Here is an 18,635-nt window from a genome sequence, read left to right as displayed (position 1 = left end):
ATGTTGTATTTACTGTCATGTCTGTTGTTTTCTTTATAATCACAATTAGTCAACGGTCAGCACAGTAGTTTTTATTGCAAAGTTGCTGGTTTTAAATCCTATATAATCTTTTGTTGTACTTCCTTGATTTCCTTGTAGAATTACAGTTTTCTGTCTCAGTTTAAAAAACTTTTTCATTTTCTCCAATTTTCCCATCGTGAGAATGACTATGTTTGGAAGTCAGTTAGCTTTTTATTTTTGAAACCAAATATCATACGGTTAAATTTCATTGTTTCTTATCTCAGTTTTTGGTCAAAACTTCAGCACAATTGTAAACTTCCCATAGTCTGAGTGAACTGCTTTAATTTACTTTGCCTCCATCATGAGTAGTTCAAAAGATGCTACTGCTAGATAATTAGTTCAAATAATAATACTTAAAACTTAATGCATTTATTTTATTTTCTGGTAAGCATTCACAGTATGTGTATTTATATTGACCAAACCTTTTATATGGTAATAATTGTTCTTTTACAATTAAAATGAATTTGGAATCATGATCATAATGGCTATTTTTGTATATAAAATCTCAAAAATAATTAAAATAATACATCTATACATTCCTCAGACAATATATTAATTTAGTGTTAAAAATTGCTTATTTTATGGCCATCTCTAATTCTGTGATCTATCCATGCATCTTTTTAGCTAAAGGAAGTTCACCCACCTTTTAATACTAATGATATGGTTTCGTTTAATCTTTGCATAGAAATTAAGAGCTTGCTATGGGCTGCAACTCACCACCTGCTGCAGCACAGCCTAGATCTCGACCTTAGCAGGCTCCTCCCTGTGTGTGGTTCCCATCCCGAGTCACTGTACAGTCCAGCGTACATCTGATACCAGAGAGAGGTAAACGCCAACATTCTTCTCCTTTTGGCCTCAGTCTCAATGAAACTCTACTTTTGTCTCAGACACTCCTGGGTCTTCACACCCAACCCCCTCCCTTTCTCCCACCCTCTCCCCCTCCCTTAAGAAGATGTCAGTGAGCCTGACGACAGACATCCAGCTGGAGGGAGAGAATGGGCCACTCATTGAGCCCTGCAGCCGAGGCAAGACCTCCCCTCAACCACAGGGTAACAAGGAAGGCACAGGAGAAGGCCTTGAGCCAGAGGATGGCGCCCCACAGGATGCCCAGGTTAGAAGCACAAACAATTATTAACCATCACCAAAACTATTGGTAAAAAGTTAAAAATGTGTTAAAGATACATTCTTGACTAATCAAAAAGAATGTAAAGCTTTAATCAAAACTGTTCTTTTCAGAAACGAGCGTCTAATCACAGCCATGGAAGAAAAAGAGCCAAAGTGAGTATTTTACTTTTTCAGGATTCAAAAGTGTTTGTGTCACCGAAAGTTGTATTAAATACTTTCTAAATATATACAGGACTAAGAATTAATAAAAGACATAAATATCACTTTAACTCCAACAAATTATATTGTCTATACTGTATATACTCTTTTTTTTTCAATAATTGGCAGATGATGTTTGCATAGGAAACTCTTTATCAAATTATTTTTATAAACTTTTATTTTCCTTCAAATCAAATTTTCATTGTCTCATAGAAAGGTTTCTATCCATTTTATTATTCCTTTATTTATGAAACTTGATTATCTCTTTAAATGCAAACGACAACATGGTCCAATTTATAATATATTTTATCTTTATCGACGGCATGTTAAAAAAATTCAAAAATAAAATAAAAAGTAATTGTAATGCATGCATCATTTTAAAAGATGATGAAGAACTATCTTTCAACTTTATACCAGACAAGAAGTTTAAAAAATAATAAACAGTATTGCTTAATATGGATTAAATTATCCTCTCATTCATTCTGCAGTCAAATGCAAAATTGAAGCTGGTCAGGAGTCTTGCTGTGTGCGAGGAGTCTTCTGTTCCATTTTCCATCGATGGAACCCCAGAATCGGTATTTCCACACTCACCCCTTACCATAGTTACTTCTTACATTGATCATTAATTGAAATGCAGAGTTGGGTGTAAAACCCTGTGTGTTTGTGTGTAACAAAGCTATGATGTTTCCTAGGACATCATCCAGCTTCATATCAGCTGTCCGTCGGACAAGGAAGAAGAGAAGTCCTCAAAGGACGACTATGAAAATGAAGAAAAGGAAAAGAAGGACAAGACTCCGCGGAAGATGTTGTCTCGTGGTGAGGCTTGTCACTTTCTGTTGAACATGTGATCTAGTCATGATATAAGTGAAGGTGATGAGTCTCACAGCTGTGTCACTGTTGGATATCTGTGTGTTGAACCCACTGCATTTGTTTTTGTTTGCTTAATATTTGTTAAAACTGACTCTTAGGCATTTGTTTCTAATTCATATCATTGTTGACATATTTGCTTTCAGACTCAAGTCAAGAATACACTGACTCCACGGGCATTGATGTTCACGAATTTCTGGTCAATACACTGAAGAACAATCCCAGGTACTAGGATGAAACAATTATTTTAATTTGATTTAATGTAATTTAGGAAGAGCAAGTTTGTATAAACCATTCTCTGCTGCTTATATGTTATGAAATACCCTTTTTATTTTCTTAATGTTTTAAGTACATGAAATGGAACCTGCATGATATTTTAAAGGTATTCATGGGTGTGGGATGCAGAGTTTAAAGAGTATAAAATTCACTTGCACCAAGACGATCCAGTGCGGTTTTTCAGTCGGTTATTATACTGTATGAGAAAACATTTTGGTGAATGTTTGTTAAATATTATAAGTAAAGTATTGTTTTCTCCTTAATGTCTTAAAGTTAAGAATGTTGTTCAATATGTTGCAGCTGAGTTTGACCCAGACATTGAACTAATCTGTGAATCAGATTCTGAGTGACATCTTGATGGTGTTTGCTATATGTCTGTTTTCGCTTTCTTTTACTTTTTACACTTAAATTTGATCCTTACCACTTTTGTCTCTTCACACACACAGGGATCGAATGATGCTGCTCAAACTAGAACAAGATATCCTGGAGTTCATTAACGATGACAAGTAAGTCAAGAATTCAGTCAAGACCCGTTCTTTACATTTAAAGATTTAGATTTCAGTATAAACATAATAGGGTTGCCTGTTGTTGTCATGATAAGTAATACATATTTGTCTATTCTTTTTTAGCAACCAGTACAAGAGATTTCCCCAGATGACATCCTATCATCGCATGTTGCTGCACCGTGTGGCTGCTTACTTTGGGATGGACCATAATGTAGATCAGACGGGGAAGGCGGTTATAATCAACAAGACCGGCAACACACGGATGTAAGTGCGGCCGCCAGCTTGGATATAGAATGTTATTCACCCTCAAATCATTATTGGCAAGATATAGAAAAACAAACGCATCTTTGTTTTTGTTTTTTGTAGCCCGGAGCAAAGGTTCTCGGAACACATCAAGGACGAACGGACAATGGACTTCCAGAAGAAATTTATTCTAAAAAGAGACGATGCAAGCATGGACAAAGATGATAATCAGGTAGATGTGGAATGTTGTTAAAAATGAAGCTTCTTGTATTGAATTTGAAAGGATGTTTTTAATTGTAATTGTTGTGCAGCTTCTCCTTGTCTGCATTAATTTTCAGACAACGCTCTAAGTCTGCTTATCTAATTTTGTCAAAATGTCTCAGCCATCATTTTTTGGAGCATATCAGTCTGCAGTTTCATAATGCTGCCGCTTTGGGTTATAATCGTTCGCTAATTAAATGTAAACAAGCCAGACCATTAATCCTCACTGTGGGGATCTACGCTGCCAGATATTTCCACAAACCTAATTGGTCTTTAAAAAAAGAAATGGAAAAGGCATTATGATGACAAAACCCATTATTGACCATTTTGGTGTCATATCCATTGATGGAGACTTCAAACTAAATTTACAATGGCTTAACTTCGGTAAAATTATTTTCTAATTGAGTAACTTTTCCTAATTGACAGATCAGCTGTAATGGACAGTATTTTTCTCACTCGATCCATAGAACCTCTGGGCATCAGGACGTAGGCTTTAACTGGCTTTAACTGGCTTTATGTTTACCAGTTGTGTAGACAAATGCTAATTACTTCACCTTTTCTAAACCTTATTTTGAGTTGATAATAATTGTAAGTGTTGTGCCGTACTTTACACGCATCATCTTTGTTTACCCAAACAATAGATCCGTGTGCCGCTGCAGGACGGGCGGCGCAGCAAGTCCATCGAAGAGCGTGAGGAGGAATATCAAAGGGTACGAGACCGGATCTTTGCCCGAGAAGTAAGTGTTTTTCACGTGGACAGAAGTACTTCTGCTTGCTGATGAATAAAGCTTTTCATAATATGTAGGTTTCCTTTTATTTGCAGTCTTCTCAAAATGGCTACATCAACGACAACAGGTACGATGCCACTGTCTTCAAATATATTTTTTGAGATGTAATGGATCATTTCCTAAAAGTAAATTGAAAAATAATATTACTTTTGTGACTTAAGCCTGAAAACAAATCATGAATCACCCGCACTTCCATATTGCTTAGTCCTCTGTTGTAGTTTCCAAACTTTAAATAACAACATTTGGGTTTCTTTTTCTTAAAAAGATTTCAATAAATAAAAAATGGCTTCATCTGATAGTTATTCATATTCATACATTTTTCATTAAGTTTTTTTTTCCAGCAGACTAAAATGGAACATCAGATCTTTAACAGTTTGTTTTTTTCGCCGGACAGTATGATCGTAATTGGATTAAGTTCTTGTTAGAATCGTGACCTATAAAGATGCCAGTGATTAAGATAAACTAAGGAATCAATTATCACTGTTAAAATAGACTTAAAAAAATGATGAAGTAAAAGAATTTGATGTGTTGTGTTTGAAAGATGATAACCGATTTAGGATAGAATAGAAAGTATGAAAAATGCAATTTCTTTTTGCTATGGTCAGATTTATAAATTTAGATTTCGTTCTGCCCCAGATGATGTGCTAAAAGAATTTGAGAAGATGTGATGAGAAAGAGATTGTGTCTGCGTTTAAGAGTAAAACAAATCCAGCTGTCACTGCCTTTCTCGATTCTATTCTCATAGGCTGACCAAGCTTCTTACCTCTGCACGTCATACTAATTTCACCTTCTGTTTACCTTGTGTTCTGTGCCTCCTTTAACCCCCACATTTTCTCCTAATGTTAACCCAACAGACTTTCCACTGAGGGCTACTGCTCTAGCTCTCAAAAGAGGAGGCAAATCTTTAGGTACTGGGGTGCTGTCACGATCTGACTTGTTTGTTGCCATGCCCATTACTGACAGTGGTTTAGTGGTAATGGTGGTGGCTTGTGATGATTTCATTCTTTTCTCTACAACCTTTGCTTGGCGTGGTCAGCTGATTGATGGCTATTTCAGCACTGCACTGTGGGGCTCACCGAAGCCCATGCATGGCTGCTTTGTGGTTTACAGGGAACTTCTGACCTCGTTTCCCTCTCACCCATCCTACATTTTTATATGAAGTGACATCGCTTCCACGGTACACATTTGTTTTGTGGTTGACATGTAGCGTTTCATCGACTTGTTGAAAGTTGCGTCGGAAGGAAAAAATCATCGTTTCGGTTTCACAAAGTTTTTCAAAATGTTACAAAGAGCCGCTGAAGGATTCAGATTCTTGCATTGGACAACACATCTGATTTCACATATAATGGTATAAAACGGTCACACAGGCGCTGATCTGATATTGAAAAAGGAAGGAGTAAAACAAAAACAAAGGATAATTTGTATAAAATCTGGTATTTAAAAAAAAAACCCGACTCATCATCGGACATTTTTTGACCAGTGAACTCATTGAGAGATCATTTTTTATGAGAAAAAAATTATTAAGTACAATTGAACTTTGCAATAAAACGTACACATTGTATCTTGGCTCAGAATGTCCAAGACCTTTTTTGTTATAAAACAGCAGCCAGCAAGTTAAAAATTAAAGTGTAAACATGGTTAAAACTGATCAATAAAGATCTGTCCCATGACACAAAATATATTTTAATAAGATAAGTACAGGATTTAGCTTAGGGGGAGGTTTTATGACTCAATAATCACAATTTGGATAAAACCTTTTCAATAGGTTGAGCCTCGATTCATCTTTGTGTCTGTAAACCTTTTCACTTTTCCATGACTCTTAGTATAACCAAATGACTACTAATGTCTTCCTGAAATTTGAAGATCCTGATTAAGGCTTAAAAAACGCTTTCGAGGTTCCCCGGTGAACGATGGCGACTGGGAATGCTGCTCTGAGGCGAGCAAAGAGGAAATATCATGTGATCAACACCAGATTTCTCCTCCTACTGCTCTGATCTTTGTCTGCAGAATGGCGTGAGCATATGCCTCTTCAGAGAACGGTGGAGCACCCACCCTTCCTCAAAATAGGCTGTGCAGAAAGGGAGCTTAAAAATAGATCCTCCATTAATTACAGCCTCTGAAATATTTATCAGTCATTGCTACCTTCAGTCCAACTCACTAGAATGAGGCTTCTGCAGTGCTCAGCCAACGCATTGCTTTCCTGAACATTGATTCCCTCAATTGTTCTCTGGCAGCTCGTATATTTCTCCGGCTGGAGAACATGCTTCATTCGTGTATGCCTTTTTGAAGTAATGCAGGCTCTTAGAACATCCACATATTGAAGATGAATTCAATTTAAATATCAATCCTTGGAGGTGTTCCCATGTTGATGGTTGTGCTTGTTCATGTGATCGCTGATTTCCATGGCATTCAGAGCTTAAGAAACCTTACAGATTCTCTGTGTGTGTGTGTTTGTGGATTTAAAACAAGTGTGTCGGTATTGTTATCTGTTCAATAATCCTTTGTAACTTTGATAATCTATTTGTTAATGTGTCGTCAGGACTTGACAGAACATTTGCCTGTTATCCTTGAGTGTTGCATCATCAACATTAAATCGGTGTCTATTTTATCTCTTGTTAGAGTTTTATCTGTAACATCTTGATTTCTCTCTGCATGCACTTTCCACTGTTTGTATGGGTGTTTATATGCATCACAACTTACATTTATTTGTGGTTCTTGCCTGATTTGTATTGTAATCCGACTGATTTTCATGCATCAATGTTGAATGACCGACTCTAAATCCAGTCAAAAGCAACTATTGAGGATATTTCCGTCCAATTTTACCCCGGCTCACCTCAACCCACTTCTCTCTTTGCCTCCTCGCTCTGTCTGACAACACATTTCTTTTCCACGTGTTACTCACCCCACCCCATCCAAACTCACATGCTAACTGTCCTCACTTTAACTCTCATATTAACTATTGACTCTCTGCCTCTCTTCGCTCCCAAATTAATCATTTTATCTGATTCATTCCATTTTTTTTCTCCTTCTCTTCCTTCATTTGCATTCTGTTTCTCTCAGAGGGAACCGCGAGAGCTCGAGCCGGGCGTCCAGCAGCCGTCAAAGCAGCACAGACAGCGACATGAAATGCCTGGAGCCTCGGCCCTGGAGCAGCACCGACTCGGACAGTTCCAATCGCACACTGCGGCCACCTGTCACCAAGGCCAGCAGCTTTTCAGGAATCTCCATCCTCACGAGAGGAGACAGTCTTGGCAGCAACAAAGGCTCGCAAGGGAATTGCAAAGGCTCCCGCTCTGGTAAGAGACATTAGGAAAGTTACAATAAGGATGTGGATCCATTTTTTATTAAACTCATCCACCCACAGCTTCTCAGTCCAGTCGTAGCCTGCTCCCCTGTCCGCAACAGCAGCCCCAGCCGCCCCCTCAGACCGCCCTCCTGCCTACGCCTCAGCAACACCCGATTGGAAACCACATGATTGCTCAGGTATGAACTCATCGTCGATGAAAAGGATCCACTTCTCTACTGTATTAGAAATGACAGGTTCATTTGTTTTCCTCTGCATGTCTTTAAACTAAATGTCATTTTCACTTATGTCCATCTTTATTAACACATTTTTTCTAACCCATATATCTCCTCTTTGGTTCGCCCCTCCTATGCACATCCTCCTCCCGGCCTGCTTCTTTCTTCGAATTCCGCCTCTTTTATTTCTTCGCACTCTCTGATGGGATGTACAGCCAGTGGCATCTCTGCAGCCCTCTCAGCCTGTCTCTTACTCCAGCCCCTCCTGTCCCCAGGTCCTCCTGCCAGTTTCTCCTCCCCAGCAGTACACAATGGTACTGAAACATCGAGTGGTTTCATCTCTTTTGTTGTTTTAATTAAAGACCTGCCTAGCTGATGCTCCGCAATTATCTAATGTCTCATTGTACTCGCTCACAATCTCTTCAGATTACCTCAGGATTTAACTAATGTCTTTGCTGCACTGAACCGTGTCTCATCTCCCGTTCACTTCCACTACTCTGAAAATTGATGATTTGAGGTCTTGTTCTTCATCTTGCTTAGGTGTGAACACACCAATACATAAACCTTTTAATAATTCTAGTTGTAATTATCATTTTCATTGGTAATTCTTGAATGTCTCATTATACCAATAAATTATAAGACAATACAATAAAATCTACATTATTTTCTAGTTCACAACCGCCAACCCTTTTTGCACAACATTCTAGTTTCATGTTGGCAATATATTAACGGGCCAACAAAGATTGAAAATAAAATGGCATGTCCAGCAAAAAGAAACATTTGAAAAATGCATCACCATTTCACTGAATCAGCAGATGCTATACGCAGATTTATTTCTGCAACAAGACGCTCCCAGAGTTTCAAATACATTGACTGAACATTTCAATGAATGTATAAAGAGTCACTGGCTAATGTTACTTCAGACCAAATCTAGTCTTGAAAAAATAGATTCCTCTCATACAATAATAATCAATGCATTAGAAATTATTTTTATTTTCTGTTGCATTGATTGAGTAAAAAAATGACCATATGTTTAAATAGAATCTTAACCTTAAGTAAACATCTTTATATGTTAAATCTTTAATTTCCAACTCTTGAGTTTGAATGTGTTTTGTCATGAGTTTTCTTCTGCACATCCAGTAACATGCTAACTCCTCCTCCCAGGGAGAAGAACTGCCCCCTCAGTTCAGCCAGATGACGCTGAGTCGCCAGAGCTCCAGCGAGAATCCCGAGCCTCCCCAACTGTACCAGGCTCCTCCCACCGTTCTCTCCCAGCACCCGCCGCCTCAAACCAGTTACGTGATGGCCACCACTGGCCATCCCATGCCTCCATCTGGATACCAGCAGGCCACAGGGCATCCCCATCCTCCACCTCCTCCACCGCCGCCATCCCAGCCGGTCCTACAAGCCCCGCCTCCTCCACAGGGATACATGCAGGCCCCTCCACCACAGCAGGTACTTTTTGTCAGTTTGAGCTTGAAATGTTTCGCGTTTGATCGTCGTGGCAGGATTCCCCCGAAGCCTTTTAGATAGACCTAATGTAGCAGTGGAGATGAAACGCCTCTCGCTTTAACTAAATAAGGTCTTTTGAGGATTTGCCATGATTTAAAAATGTAGTTTGAAAAACATGTTACAGTTTGATCAGTCTTTTAAATCAGGCGTTAGGTTGCTAAACTGACTGGAAGGATGATGTTTGAATAAACGTTTGATATTTTCGTCCACAACTTAGTGTTGCAGAGAGTAAATAAATATAATGAATCATTATAAATAATAATAAACAAACACTTACTGTAGAGCCTCTTACATTTTAAAACCATCCAAACCGTTCCATGTAAAAATATAACTCTTCATATAAACATGTATATAAACGATTCTATTAAAATTGTAAAATCATTGTCTTCCTGCAGGCTTGGCTAAATGTCTGGTCATGAGACTTGAGACCAAGCATATGACTCGCTTGTGTGCATTTACAAGTTACTACATGCTCACGTGTGAGACACTATCTCACTGTGCTTCTACATGCATGTGTATATAAAGATGTGTTTGGTCATTAAGTCTGAGTATCATGGACGGTTTCCTCATCAATTTCCATTGATATGGTTTTAATTTATTATATTTGATTGAATTCAGAATAGGCTCTTTATCAATGACAATATCTTGACTCTGTAACAATGTCATTTTCTCTTCACTCAAAACAAAAGTTTTACTTCATAAGTGCTCTCTACAGGTAGTCACTATGGGTTTCCTCCCGAGGCAACAGCCTGTAGAGGGCGAAACAAGTGGGGTGTTTTATGTGCAAAAAACATGCGTTTATTTGTTACCCTGGTGTTCTACAGAGAATCACCTGTTAAAGTCGTGATTCTCTCAGTTGAATTTGCTTTGTCCCAGATGGCTTGTCATTGTAAGCTAACGTCAGCGCAGTGTGATACCTTGTCGAAGGGGTTCTGACAAACTTCAACCATGGTGCATGTATTGGTTGCAGGCTTGTGAAAATATTCGATCTCATGCTCTATAAATCCATTTTAAAGTTGGATACTATATCAAGTTTATTTTTTTCCCAGCCTTCGTAAGTTTTTAAATGTACTTTGCCAACTAAATGACACTATTTGTTGTACTTCTTAGTTATGTTACTTCCATTGCTTTGGTCTTTTCTATAAAGTTCATCCATTACCCATCATCCTCTTGGACACCACTGTCTAGAAAGAAAGGTTGACATTCTTCACTGTGTGGGTGGTCAACAGTGGCTGGAGTGCAAATATCGACTGAGTTTGACACCTTGAATGGGCTGAGAGCCGTCACGTATGCAGATGAAGGTGGAGGTAGAATGTATTGATGAGGACGCATCGATCTTCCGGTTTCTCACTGCAGGACTGTTTGGGATTCAGCCCCGGCTACATTTTTAGTCTGTTGTATAACACTCGGAACTCTTGAACATTCTTATTGACTTTCATCCCTCGAGCTCGTCCACTGTCTGTATTATTTTGGTGCGAACACAAGCTCGGACTGTTTTTGGGTGTTGAAGCAGCTTTAGTGATAAACCCACAGAGACTCTCGCATCGTCTCCGCAGTTACTCAACCTCAATTTTACATAAGATGCTGCTCACTGACTGGCGTTCTTCTGCTCACACGCAGCAGCTTTCAGCCCAAACAATCCTACAGCTCACCGTCTAAAATGCACAATGATGCAACACTGGTGTAACTACCTTCTGCTTATTACTTCTGTCTGGTTTTAAGAAGATTAAATCCTGCATCACTCTTATTGATTTCTAAGTGAAACTAAATCATACTCTTAAGAAAAAGATACCATTTTCTCATTTGGAGTTCATCATACTGCAGACATTAAATTTCCCCAAATCATCTTACTTAAATTCTAAGGAGACAAGTTTTTACCTATTTTGGTCACAGGAACTTGGACAATACGTTTCCCTGCAGAAGCTGATTTATTTATTTTCTTCCATCTTTTTATTTTACATTCTAATCATACATAAAGATCCCTGTAATGTATCTTTGTTAATTTGACCTTGTTATCTGAAATATTGTATTCATTTCTGGGGGGGGGTGTATTTGGTGAAATGATGTGTATAATGATACAGGGGCAACAATAGGATATATTGAAATACTATACGAACAAGGATATTGTTTTGTAGTATTGTCGGAGTACTTGACTTTGTCAAGAGTCATGTGGTCTGTAATTCTGCAACACCAAAGTAACTGCTTTCATTTGTTTTGAAACCAAAATATGTCCCAACATTAGCTTTAATAGCTGCTTGAGTGGACTGTATCCTCTCGTCCTCAGTAATCGCCGGGATCTCACAGAATGTCCTTCCTTCTTTTAGCTGCAGAGAACATAGTGACTGCTGCCATCCAGCAACCAGAAATTTAATCACACAAAAAAATGAACCTATGTAGTAAATGTTTGCATGTATTTGTTGGTAAAAAAATATAAATATTTTTATACACACACATTGAAATATAAATAATAAAGGAGCCAAAATCATCATCACCACAACATGCAGATATTCACGCTTCTCATTTTTGTGTTGCGAAATTGATCCGGTCGCTAGATGGCAGCAGTTACAGTATTCACTGTTAAAATGCAATGAGATTTTGCAAGAACCCAGTGATAACCGAGGACGAGAGGATACAGTCGACTCCAGCAGCTTTTAAAGCTTAGAATCAAGTACTCGAACAATATTAGATTTTTTTATAAATAAAAAGACGTATACTTCCTGTTACGGTTTTGTAAATACAAATGTTGTTTGGCCTGCAACCTGTTGGAAGATGTTACCGTTGAGGTGTTGTTGAGTTTGTCACACTTGACCTAAAACATAGTAGCAAATATTAAAGGGTTAGATTTAGATTTAGCCACATTCACTGCATCAGCAGTATTATGTCTGAATACAGACATTAAATACACAAAATAATGTATTTATTTCATTAAAAACTCTTAAATATTGTGTCATCTTTAACACAACACAAACCTAAATTAAAATGTAACCATGTGATTCTTCTTGGCTCCTCCAGATACAGGTGTCGTACTACCCTCCTGGTCAGTATCCTAGCACCGGCCAGCAGTACCGCGTGCCGCAGCCCATATCGCACCAGGTGTCTTACTCTGCTCAGCGCACACAACCCATGCCTCAACCCTCACAGCAGTCAGGTGCGTACATGAGCTGTCACACATGATGTTGCTTTTAGACTTGAAAATACAGTTTGATTTCTAAACCTGTGCTGCCATGTTGTTGATCACCTCCAGGTCTCCAGACGATGATGCCCAGCCAGCAGCCAAGCTATCAGGGGATGATCGGGGTGCAGCAGGCTCCAAACCCTGGTCTATTAAATTCCCAGAGAGGAGGAATGGGAGGACAGATGCAAAGCATCATGGTTCAGTACCCTCAAATGCAGTCATATCAGGTATGTTTAAGTATTTTGATGAAGCTGCATGAATGTTTCTTTGATTTAGCTGCTCCCTCTGGTGGACGGTGTGAGAAAATCTTTTTTTTCCTTCTAATTCAAACAAAAGATTCGTTCAGGTTAATGTTTTTTTTTTCTAAGATGCCCAGAATAAAAACTAAGGCCTGTCTTTCTTTTGACCCTGTTATTCAGGTGCCAGTGGGTAATGAAAATCAGCAGGTGGTGCAGCAGCCGTATCAGCAGCAGGTGATGGTGCCGGTCAGCCAGTCTGTCCAGGGCCCCATGCCTGTTTACTACAGTGTTATTACACCCACACAGCAGAATAGCACAAGGTTTGTACGCTCCAACCCAAAAGCCACAATTGTATTTATCAAATCTAGAGTCTTACAGTATTATTATAGTTGTTTTTTTATAACTTAATTACCCACACTAGAGATATTTTTTTTTGCTTTTTTGTTCCCTATGGTAAATATATGTTTTTAGTTGTTTTTTCCATCACCTGTACTAGAGATCTTTGTTTTTTATAGTAGAGGCACATTTGTTGTCTCTTTTTTTGCCTTTTTGTTTCCTTTTATAGAAATAAGTTCATCTTTTAGTTTTTCCTTTTTGTTCCCTATACTAGAGATGTTTATATTTTTTATAAAACCTTTTGATTTCCTAGAGATAAGTTTTTTTTTGTTACCTATACTAAACCTTTTTCTGGTTCTTTTCTCCCCTATAGTAGAAATGTTTGTTGTTTTTCTTTTTTGTTTCCTTTAGTATAGATAAGCTTGTATTCTCCTTTTACTTTTTTGTTCCCTATAGTAGATATGCTTTTGGTTTTTCTTTTTGGATTTTTGTTTCCTTAATTAGTGATGTACATTTATTTTACTGGATTTGTTCTCTATAGTAGAGATAATTTAATTTATTTTGTCATCAGTCCGTCAGTGGGTTACCTACAGCCGCCCAGCTCAGAACAGTATCAGATTACACCGTCACCGTCCCCGTGCAACCCTCCACAGCTGCAGCAACAATATTCAGGTAAGATTTGTGTCCACCGTTGTGAGTCGACCTGACTCAGCATCTAACGGTGTCGTGCGCACGTCCAGGGGTCCCTCCTCCCGGGCCAGGAGTAATGGTCATGCAGCTCAGCGTCCCCAACGGACCTCAACCGTCCCAAAATCCTCCCCTGGTGCAGTGGAACCCGTGCAAGTACTACAGCATAGCGGAGCAGCGGCCCAGCAAGCCAGGGGAGTTGTACAAGCCTGACAACACTCCCCAGGTAGCAGCAGAGAAAAAACGTTTTTAACGTTGAACCCCCCAATCGTTTCTGCATCGTCCTCCACTTCCCTCTTTCTTTTCCTTGCGTCCAGGCCAGTAACCAGTTGACGAGTCCCTTGGCTTCTCCCACTCAGTCTCCCACCCCGTCTCCCTCCGGCAGCGTCAATAGTGTATGTCCGGGCCTGGGGCCGCTACCCCTCATTTCACAGTACCCCCGGCCAGGAGGTCCGGCTCAAGGTATGACTGTGTTCATAAAAACATGGCAACATTTTTTAGGACATGGTGTGTATGGTGTGTATAATATAGAGTGAATAGTCAAGAATTAAGTTCTATTCCTCAGTCTGCATGTGAGCGCTGGTTGAAGTAGATCTCAGTCTTGTTTATTTTTGTGTTTGTAGGCGACAGTCGCTACTCTTTGTTGGGGCAGCCTCTACAGTACAGCCTGTGTCCACCTCCCCTCATGCATGGACAGTCCTCCTACACTTCACATCAGGTCAGTCCACATGTTCAGCAAAACACAAATAAAGCAACTAACTTTAGAAAACATCAGGCCCAACATCTTGTGTCTGGTGACTCTACCTGGGAATGATGTTTAATTATCTCTTTAGACTAAAAAAGTGGGTCCAGTGGTCCCTCGTTTATTTGAACTTGCAAACGCATTTGTTTTTTTTTCTCTCCCTACATTAGAGATGAGTTTTAATTTTCTGTTACCATCCCTCTTAACAAAAACTCTCAATAACAATGCCCCAATTTCTCGTCCAATGCTTGGCCGCCCATCCAACTAATCACCGCTGTTGTTCGTTTTAAACAAAGACATAGTGATATAATTTAAATACAGTATGTTTTTACTAGAGCTCCATTTCTGATTTCATTTTCTCATCGATCAGTTTTTCCCTGTACTCGATACTCCTGAAACATCCGTTTTTTATTTCATTTTATTTACTATGATACTGACCCCATCTAGTGTCGACATGTGGTACTGCGCCTCACTCTTCTCTCTCGTGTCTCAGAGCCAGGCAGTCATGAAACACGGGGCCCGAGGGAAGAAACAAACACTCAAGTCTGCGTCCACCGACCTGGGCACCACGGATGTCTGTGAGTTCATGAAAACTAATTTTAGAAATGGATGATTAAACTGTCAGAAAGCGTTTGTGGATCCTGAGGTTTTGTGTGTTGGTGCAGTGGTGAGTCGAGTGCTGGAGGTGACGGACCTGCCCGAAGGGATCTCGCGTCCGGAGGCCGAGAAGCTTTTCAACCCGCTGTCCATGTGCGGTGCCAAAATCCAGTGGCTGAAGGATCCGCAGGGCGGGCGAGGAGGCCCCTGCCCCGGCGCCTGCCCCTCCGTACCGGGGGCATCGGGCGGCCCCATGATGGGGGCCAAGGGCGACTGCAACGACCCGGCCCACCTCTACACGGTGGTGGCCGTGTTCCCCAGCACCATGGCCGCCCAGAGCGCCTCCTTCAAACTGAACAACAGCGGCGGCGGCCTCTTCAAACTGAGGGCCGCCAAAAAAAACTATGACCTGCGCGTGCTGGAGCGAGCCAGCTCCCAGTGAAGGAGCGGAGACAGACTCTCGGTGGACGAGAAGAAGAAGAAGAAGAAGAAGAAGCGAGGACCGGGGAGGGCGGCCATTTAAGTGTACAAAAAAAAAAAAGAAAAAAAAAAAGATTTAAATAATGTGTCAAATGTATAAAAGGGAAGAAGGTGCAAATCATCAGGTGGTGTTTGGTTGCAAATGGTTTGTTTTTATTCAATGTTTTTGTTTTTGTATTTATACGGCAGAACAGCACACGAGACACGCATGTGTTCACGGTCGGTGCTGCTGGATGAACTGAGACACTCGGGACAGGCGACAGGGTCACGTAGCACACCACAGAAACACACACTGGACAGTCCACCTCCTCCTCCACCTCCTCCTCCACCCAACGCTCTTCTGCCGCCATCGTCTCACGTATTTATAAACCTTTCATACGCACAGTTGCTCTCTCTCTGCTCCCCCGCTGCTGCTGCTCCTCCCTCCTTCCTCGTCATCCTCTCTCGCTTCGTTTGCCTTACTGCTGTTGTGGGTTTCTGTATGCGCCCTCTTTTCTGGAAAGTTCTCGTTTCTTTGGGGGTTCGATATATTTATATAAGTGATGTAAGGAATAAAAGAAATCTATATATTCAGTGATTTATTTTCTTTCTATCCTCCGAGTGAAAATGTTTAAGGCCTTTATTTATCCTGTCACCGCTCCCCTGACAGACTTTTTTTTTTTGACCTCCGCACATCTCTCCTCCTCCTCCTCCTCTCTTCCTTCATCCTCTATGATCCCTCCTGTTGTATTTTTCGTTGACGGCTGTGCAGAAAGTTTCCGAAGAAGTAGTTAACGTGCACAATGATTGCATATGTCTACTGTACATTTTATTTAATCTGTTATTTTTCTGTTTGTTTTTAAAAATATAAAAGTCCGGAAAAAAAAATCTCTGAAAACATCAGACGTGTCTGTTTTTTTTCTTCTTCGGTATCTGAAGCAAATGAAACTCTTACACAGTTTCTTATTTACAAATCTTGCATCAACATGTTTGAATCCAGAAACCGCTCATTGATCAAACTATTGTAATCTTGAGCTGTTTCTCAAACGTAGATACTGTATTTGTTGCAAATGTTTGATGCAAGTTTTATTTTTTTTTTGTTTCCAAATGTTTGTTTCCACAGTCAGCTTTGGGCCATTTTCATCTAATTTAATATTTTTTCCCGAATAAATCTCTTCCATCTTAACTATATAATCAAAGCTATACATGCATCAAATGAAGTTGCAGAATATTCTCTCACTTACTGCAAAATGCGACTTGTTGAGCCTCCATCTTGTACCCAAGAGCACATTATTATCAGTAATTAAAAATATAATTTGTTTATTTTCTTGCTATACCTTTTATTTTAATGGAATAAAAAAAAAATGGTAAGTAGTATCTAATTATTTTTTTTTAACTTATTTTATTTCGTCCTAATTGTATTTATTTTACTCTCGGATTTGAGTTAATCTGTTATAAATTATCAGACATATTTGTATAGTTTTGACATTTTAAATACTAATTTCAAAATATGTCACTTTTTGAAAAAGGGAAGAAACCAAATGGCCACAAAAAAAGGATAGGAGAGAAGAGCATAAATCCAGGTGCATTATGGGTTGTAAGGAGCAGAAATTCCAGAAATAATGTATTCAAATGGTTTAAATTAGACTTTAAAGGGGTCGTCTCTCTGTCGCTTTGCACCCCTACGTTTAAGAAAGGAAGAGAAGACCCTGACAATCTGACGCATATCAGACCCAGGATCTCAGGACTGAATGACTAAAGTCATGAAATCCTTTGAGCGCCTGTTACTGCTGCACCTCAAAACCCTCACTGACCCCCTCCAGGATCCACTGCAGGTCGCCTACACAGCCAACAGCCCCACCATCGCTCCTCACCCCGGCTGACCCCTCCACCCCCTTCTCCATCGTGGACTCCTTCCACTTCCTAGGCACCACCATCAAGTGGGAGCAGACCATCAGCTCCAAGAAGGCCCAGCAGAGGGTGTTCTTCCTGCGGCACCTCAAGAAACATCGTCTGCTGCTGGTGCAGTTCTACACGCCCATCATCCAGTCCATCCTCACCTCATCCATCTCCCTGTGGTACGCCAGCGCCAGGACCAGGAGACGTGCATTTTATTTAATACTATTTTCCTTGAATGCAACGCACGTTGTTTTATCTTGTTTTATTACTGTACTGTTTTAATGTACTGTCATTTTTAACTCGAGTGCTTTTATGTAAATAACTTTGTAAGTACTGTTAGAAAAAGTGCTATATAAATACAATTATTACTGAATATTTATTTTTCCATCTTTTCATGATTATAACTCAGTTTCCCATTTACTTTATTATATCATTGAGTCATTTATTTCATTATTAATTCACACATATTTACGATTTCTTGCATGTGTTCTGTGTGTTTGAGAGAAATCCTTGAACACAGTACAGTCAAAGTTTTGACTTCATTTCTTAACTTCCGTTTGGTGACCTGTGGAAGGTTCAAATAAAAGAAGCTCCTGCAAACTTTTATTAAGAGAACGAGAAAAACAAACTAAAACGATCAATTTGTGTTGAAAAACTGACACAGAAGAAACAAAAATTCCTGAAATAGATGAGAAATTCCTGATTGATATTATTTTGAAACTTAGTGACACAAGGTTCAGGCATCAAAGGCAGCGCAACAAGTTTTTGGCCTCTATGGGTTTTAAACTCTTGCTCTTCCTCTTCTAGACAAGACCCATAATTCACTACAACAATCAAAGCTCGAACGCTACCATCGCCTTAATCTGTTGTCATCACGAGAATTCTGAGCCGCTCTAGTAGAAGAACTCACATTTCTCCGATCCTTAAATCTCTTCACTGGCTGCCAGTTTCTACAAATAAAATCGACTTACTTACTTCAGAACCTCCATGAACACCAGCGTGTGCGTGAAGTGTTGCAGCATCTAAAAGTATTAATTGAAATGAACTTCCGTCAGCGTTCGGTCCAAACAAGATTCCACGCAGTTACATTATATTCTCACATTACTCTTTTACTAGGCGACCAAAACAGAAGCAGGATTTTTTTCA

At 39.6% G+C, this 18,635-nt stretch overlaps 1 protein-coding gene across 6 annotated transcripts in view; it reads left to right on the top strand.

The window, feature by feature from the left end:
* The window catches only part of r3hdm2 (R3H domain containing 2), a 30,319-nt gene extending 13,826 nt beyond the window's left edge, over positions 1-16,493 (top strand). Inside the window, exons 4-28 of one of the 6 annotated variants that reach the window (XM_087801848.1) lie at positions 746-885; positions 948-1,171; positions 1,297-1,338; positions 1,872-1,958; positions 2,076-2,199; positions 2,397-2,475; positions 2,973-3,032; positions 3,156-3,296; positions 3,399-3,507; positions 4,178-4,273; positions 4,360-4,391; positions 5,179-5,232; positions 7,385-7,620; positions 7,689-7,807; positions 8,059-8,157; positions 9,008-9,298; positions 12,368-12,503; positions 12,600-12,757; positions 12,950-13,089; positions 13,677-13,777; positions 13,846-14,018; positions 14,110-14,254; positions 14,416-14,510; positions 15,028-15,112; positions 15,200-16,493. In XM_087801848.1, the coding sequence (XP_087657974.1) occupies positions 1,013-1,171; positions 1,297-1,338; positions 1,872-1,958; positions 2,076-2,199; positions 2,397-2,475; positions 2,973-3,032; positions 3,156-3,296; positions 3,399-3,507; positions 4,178-4,273; positions 4,360-4,391; positions 5,179-5,232; positions 7,385-7,620; positions 7,689-7,807; positions 8,059-8,157; positions 9,008-9,298; positions 12,368-12,503; positions 12,600-12,757; positions 12,950-13,089; positions 13,677-13,777; positions 13,846-14,018; positions 14,110-14,254; positions 14,416-14,510; positions 15,028-15,112; positions 15,200-15,573 (3,135 nt within the window). In that variant the 5' untranslated portion in view covers positions 746-885; positions 948-1,012 and the 3' untranslated portion in view covers positions 15,574-16,493. Of the gene's footprint in view, positions 1-745; positions 886-947; positions 1,172-1,296; positions 1,339-1,871; positions 1,959-2,075; positions 2,200-2,396; positions 2,476-2,972; positions 3,033-3,155; positions 3,297-3,398; positions 3,508-4,177; positions 4,274-4,341; positions 4,392-5,178; positions 5,233-7,384; positions 7,621-7,688; positions 7,808-8,058; positions 8,158-9,007; positions 9,299-12,367; positions 12,504-12,599; positions 12,758-12,949; positions 13,090-13,676; positions 13,778-13,845; positions 14,019-14,109; positions 14,255-14,415; positions 14,511-15,027; positions 15,113-15,199 lie in introns of all 6 variants that reach the window. The other 5 variants (XM_087801847.1, XM_087801850.1, XM_087801849.1 and 2 more) reach the window with 5 other exon arrangements.
* The last annotated feature ends 2,142 nt before the right edge of the window (positions 16,494-18,635 follow it).

Source organism: Callionymus lyra, chromosome 10 (genome assembly GCF_982586985.1).
Source record: "Callionymus lyra chromosome 10, fCalLyr1.hap1.1, whole genome shotgun sequence".
In the NCBI taxonomy this organism is placed as follows: Eukaryota; Metazoa; Chordata; class Actinopteri; order Syngnathiformes; family Callionymidae; genus Callionymus; species Callionymus lyra.
This window is presented reverse-complemented; position numbering and strand designations above follow the sequence as displayed.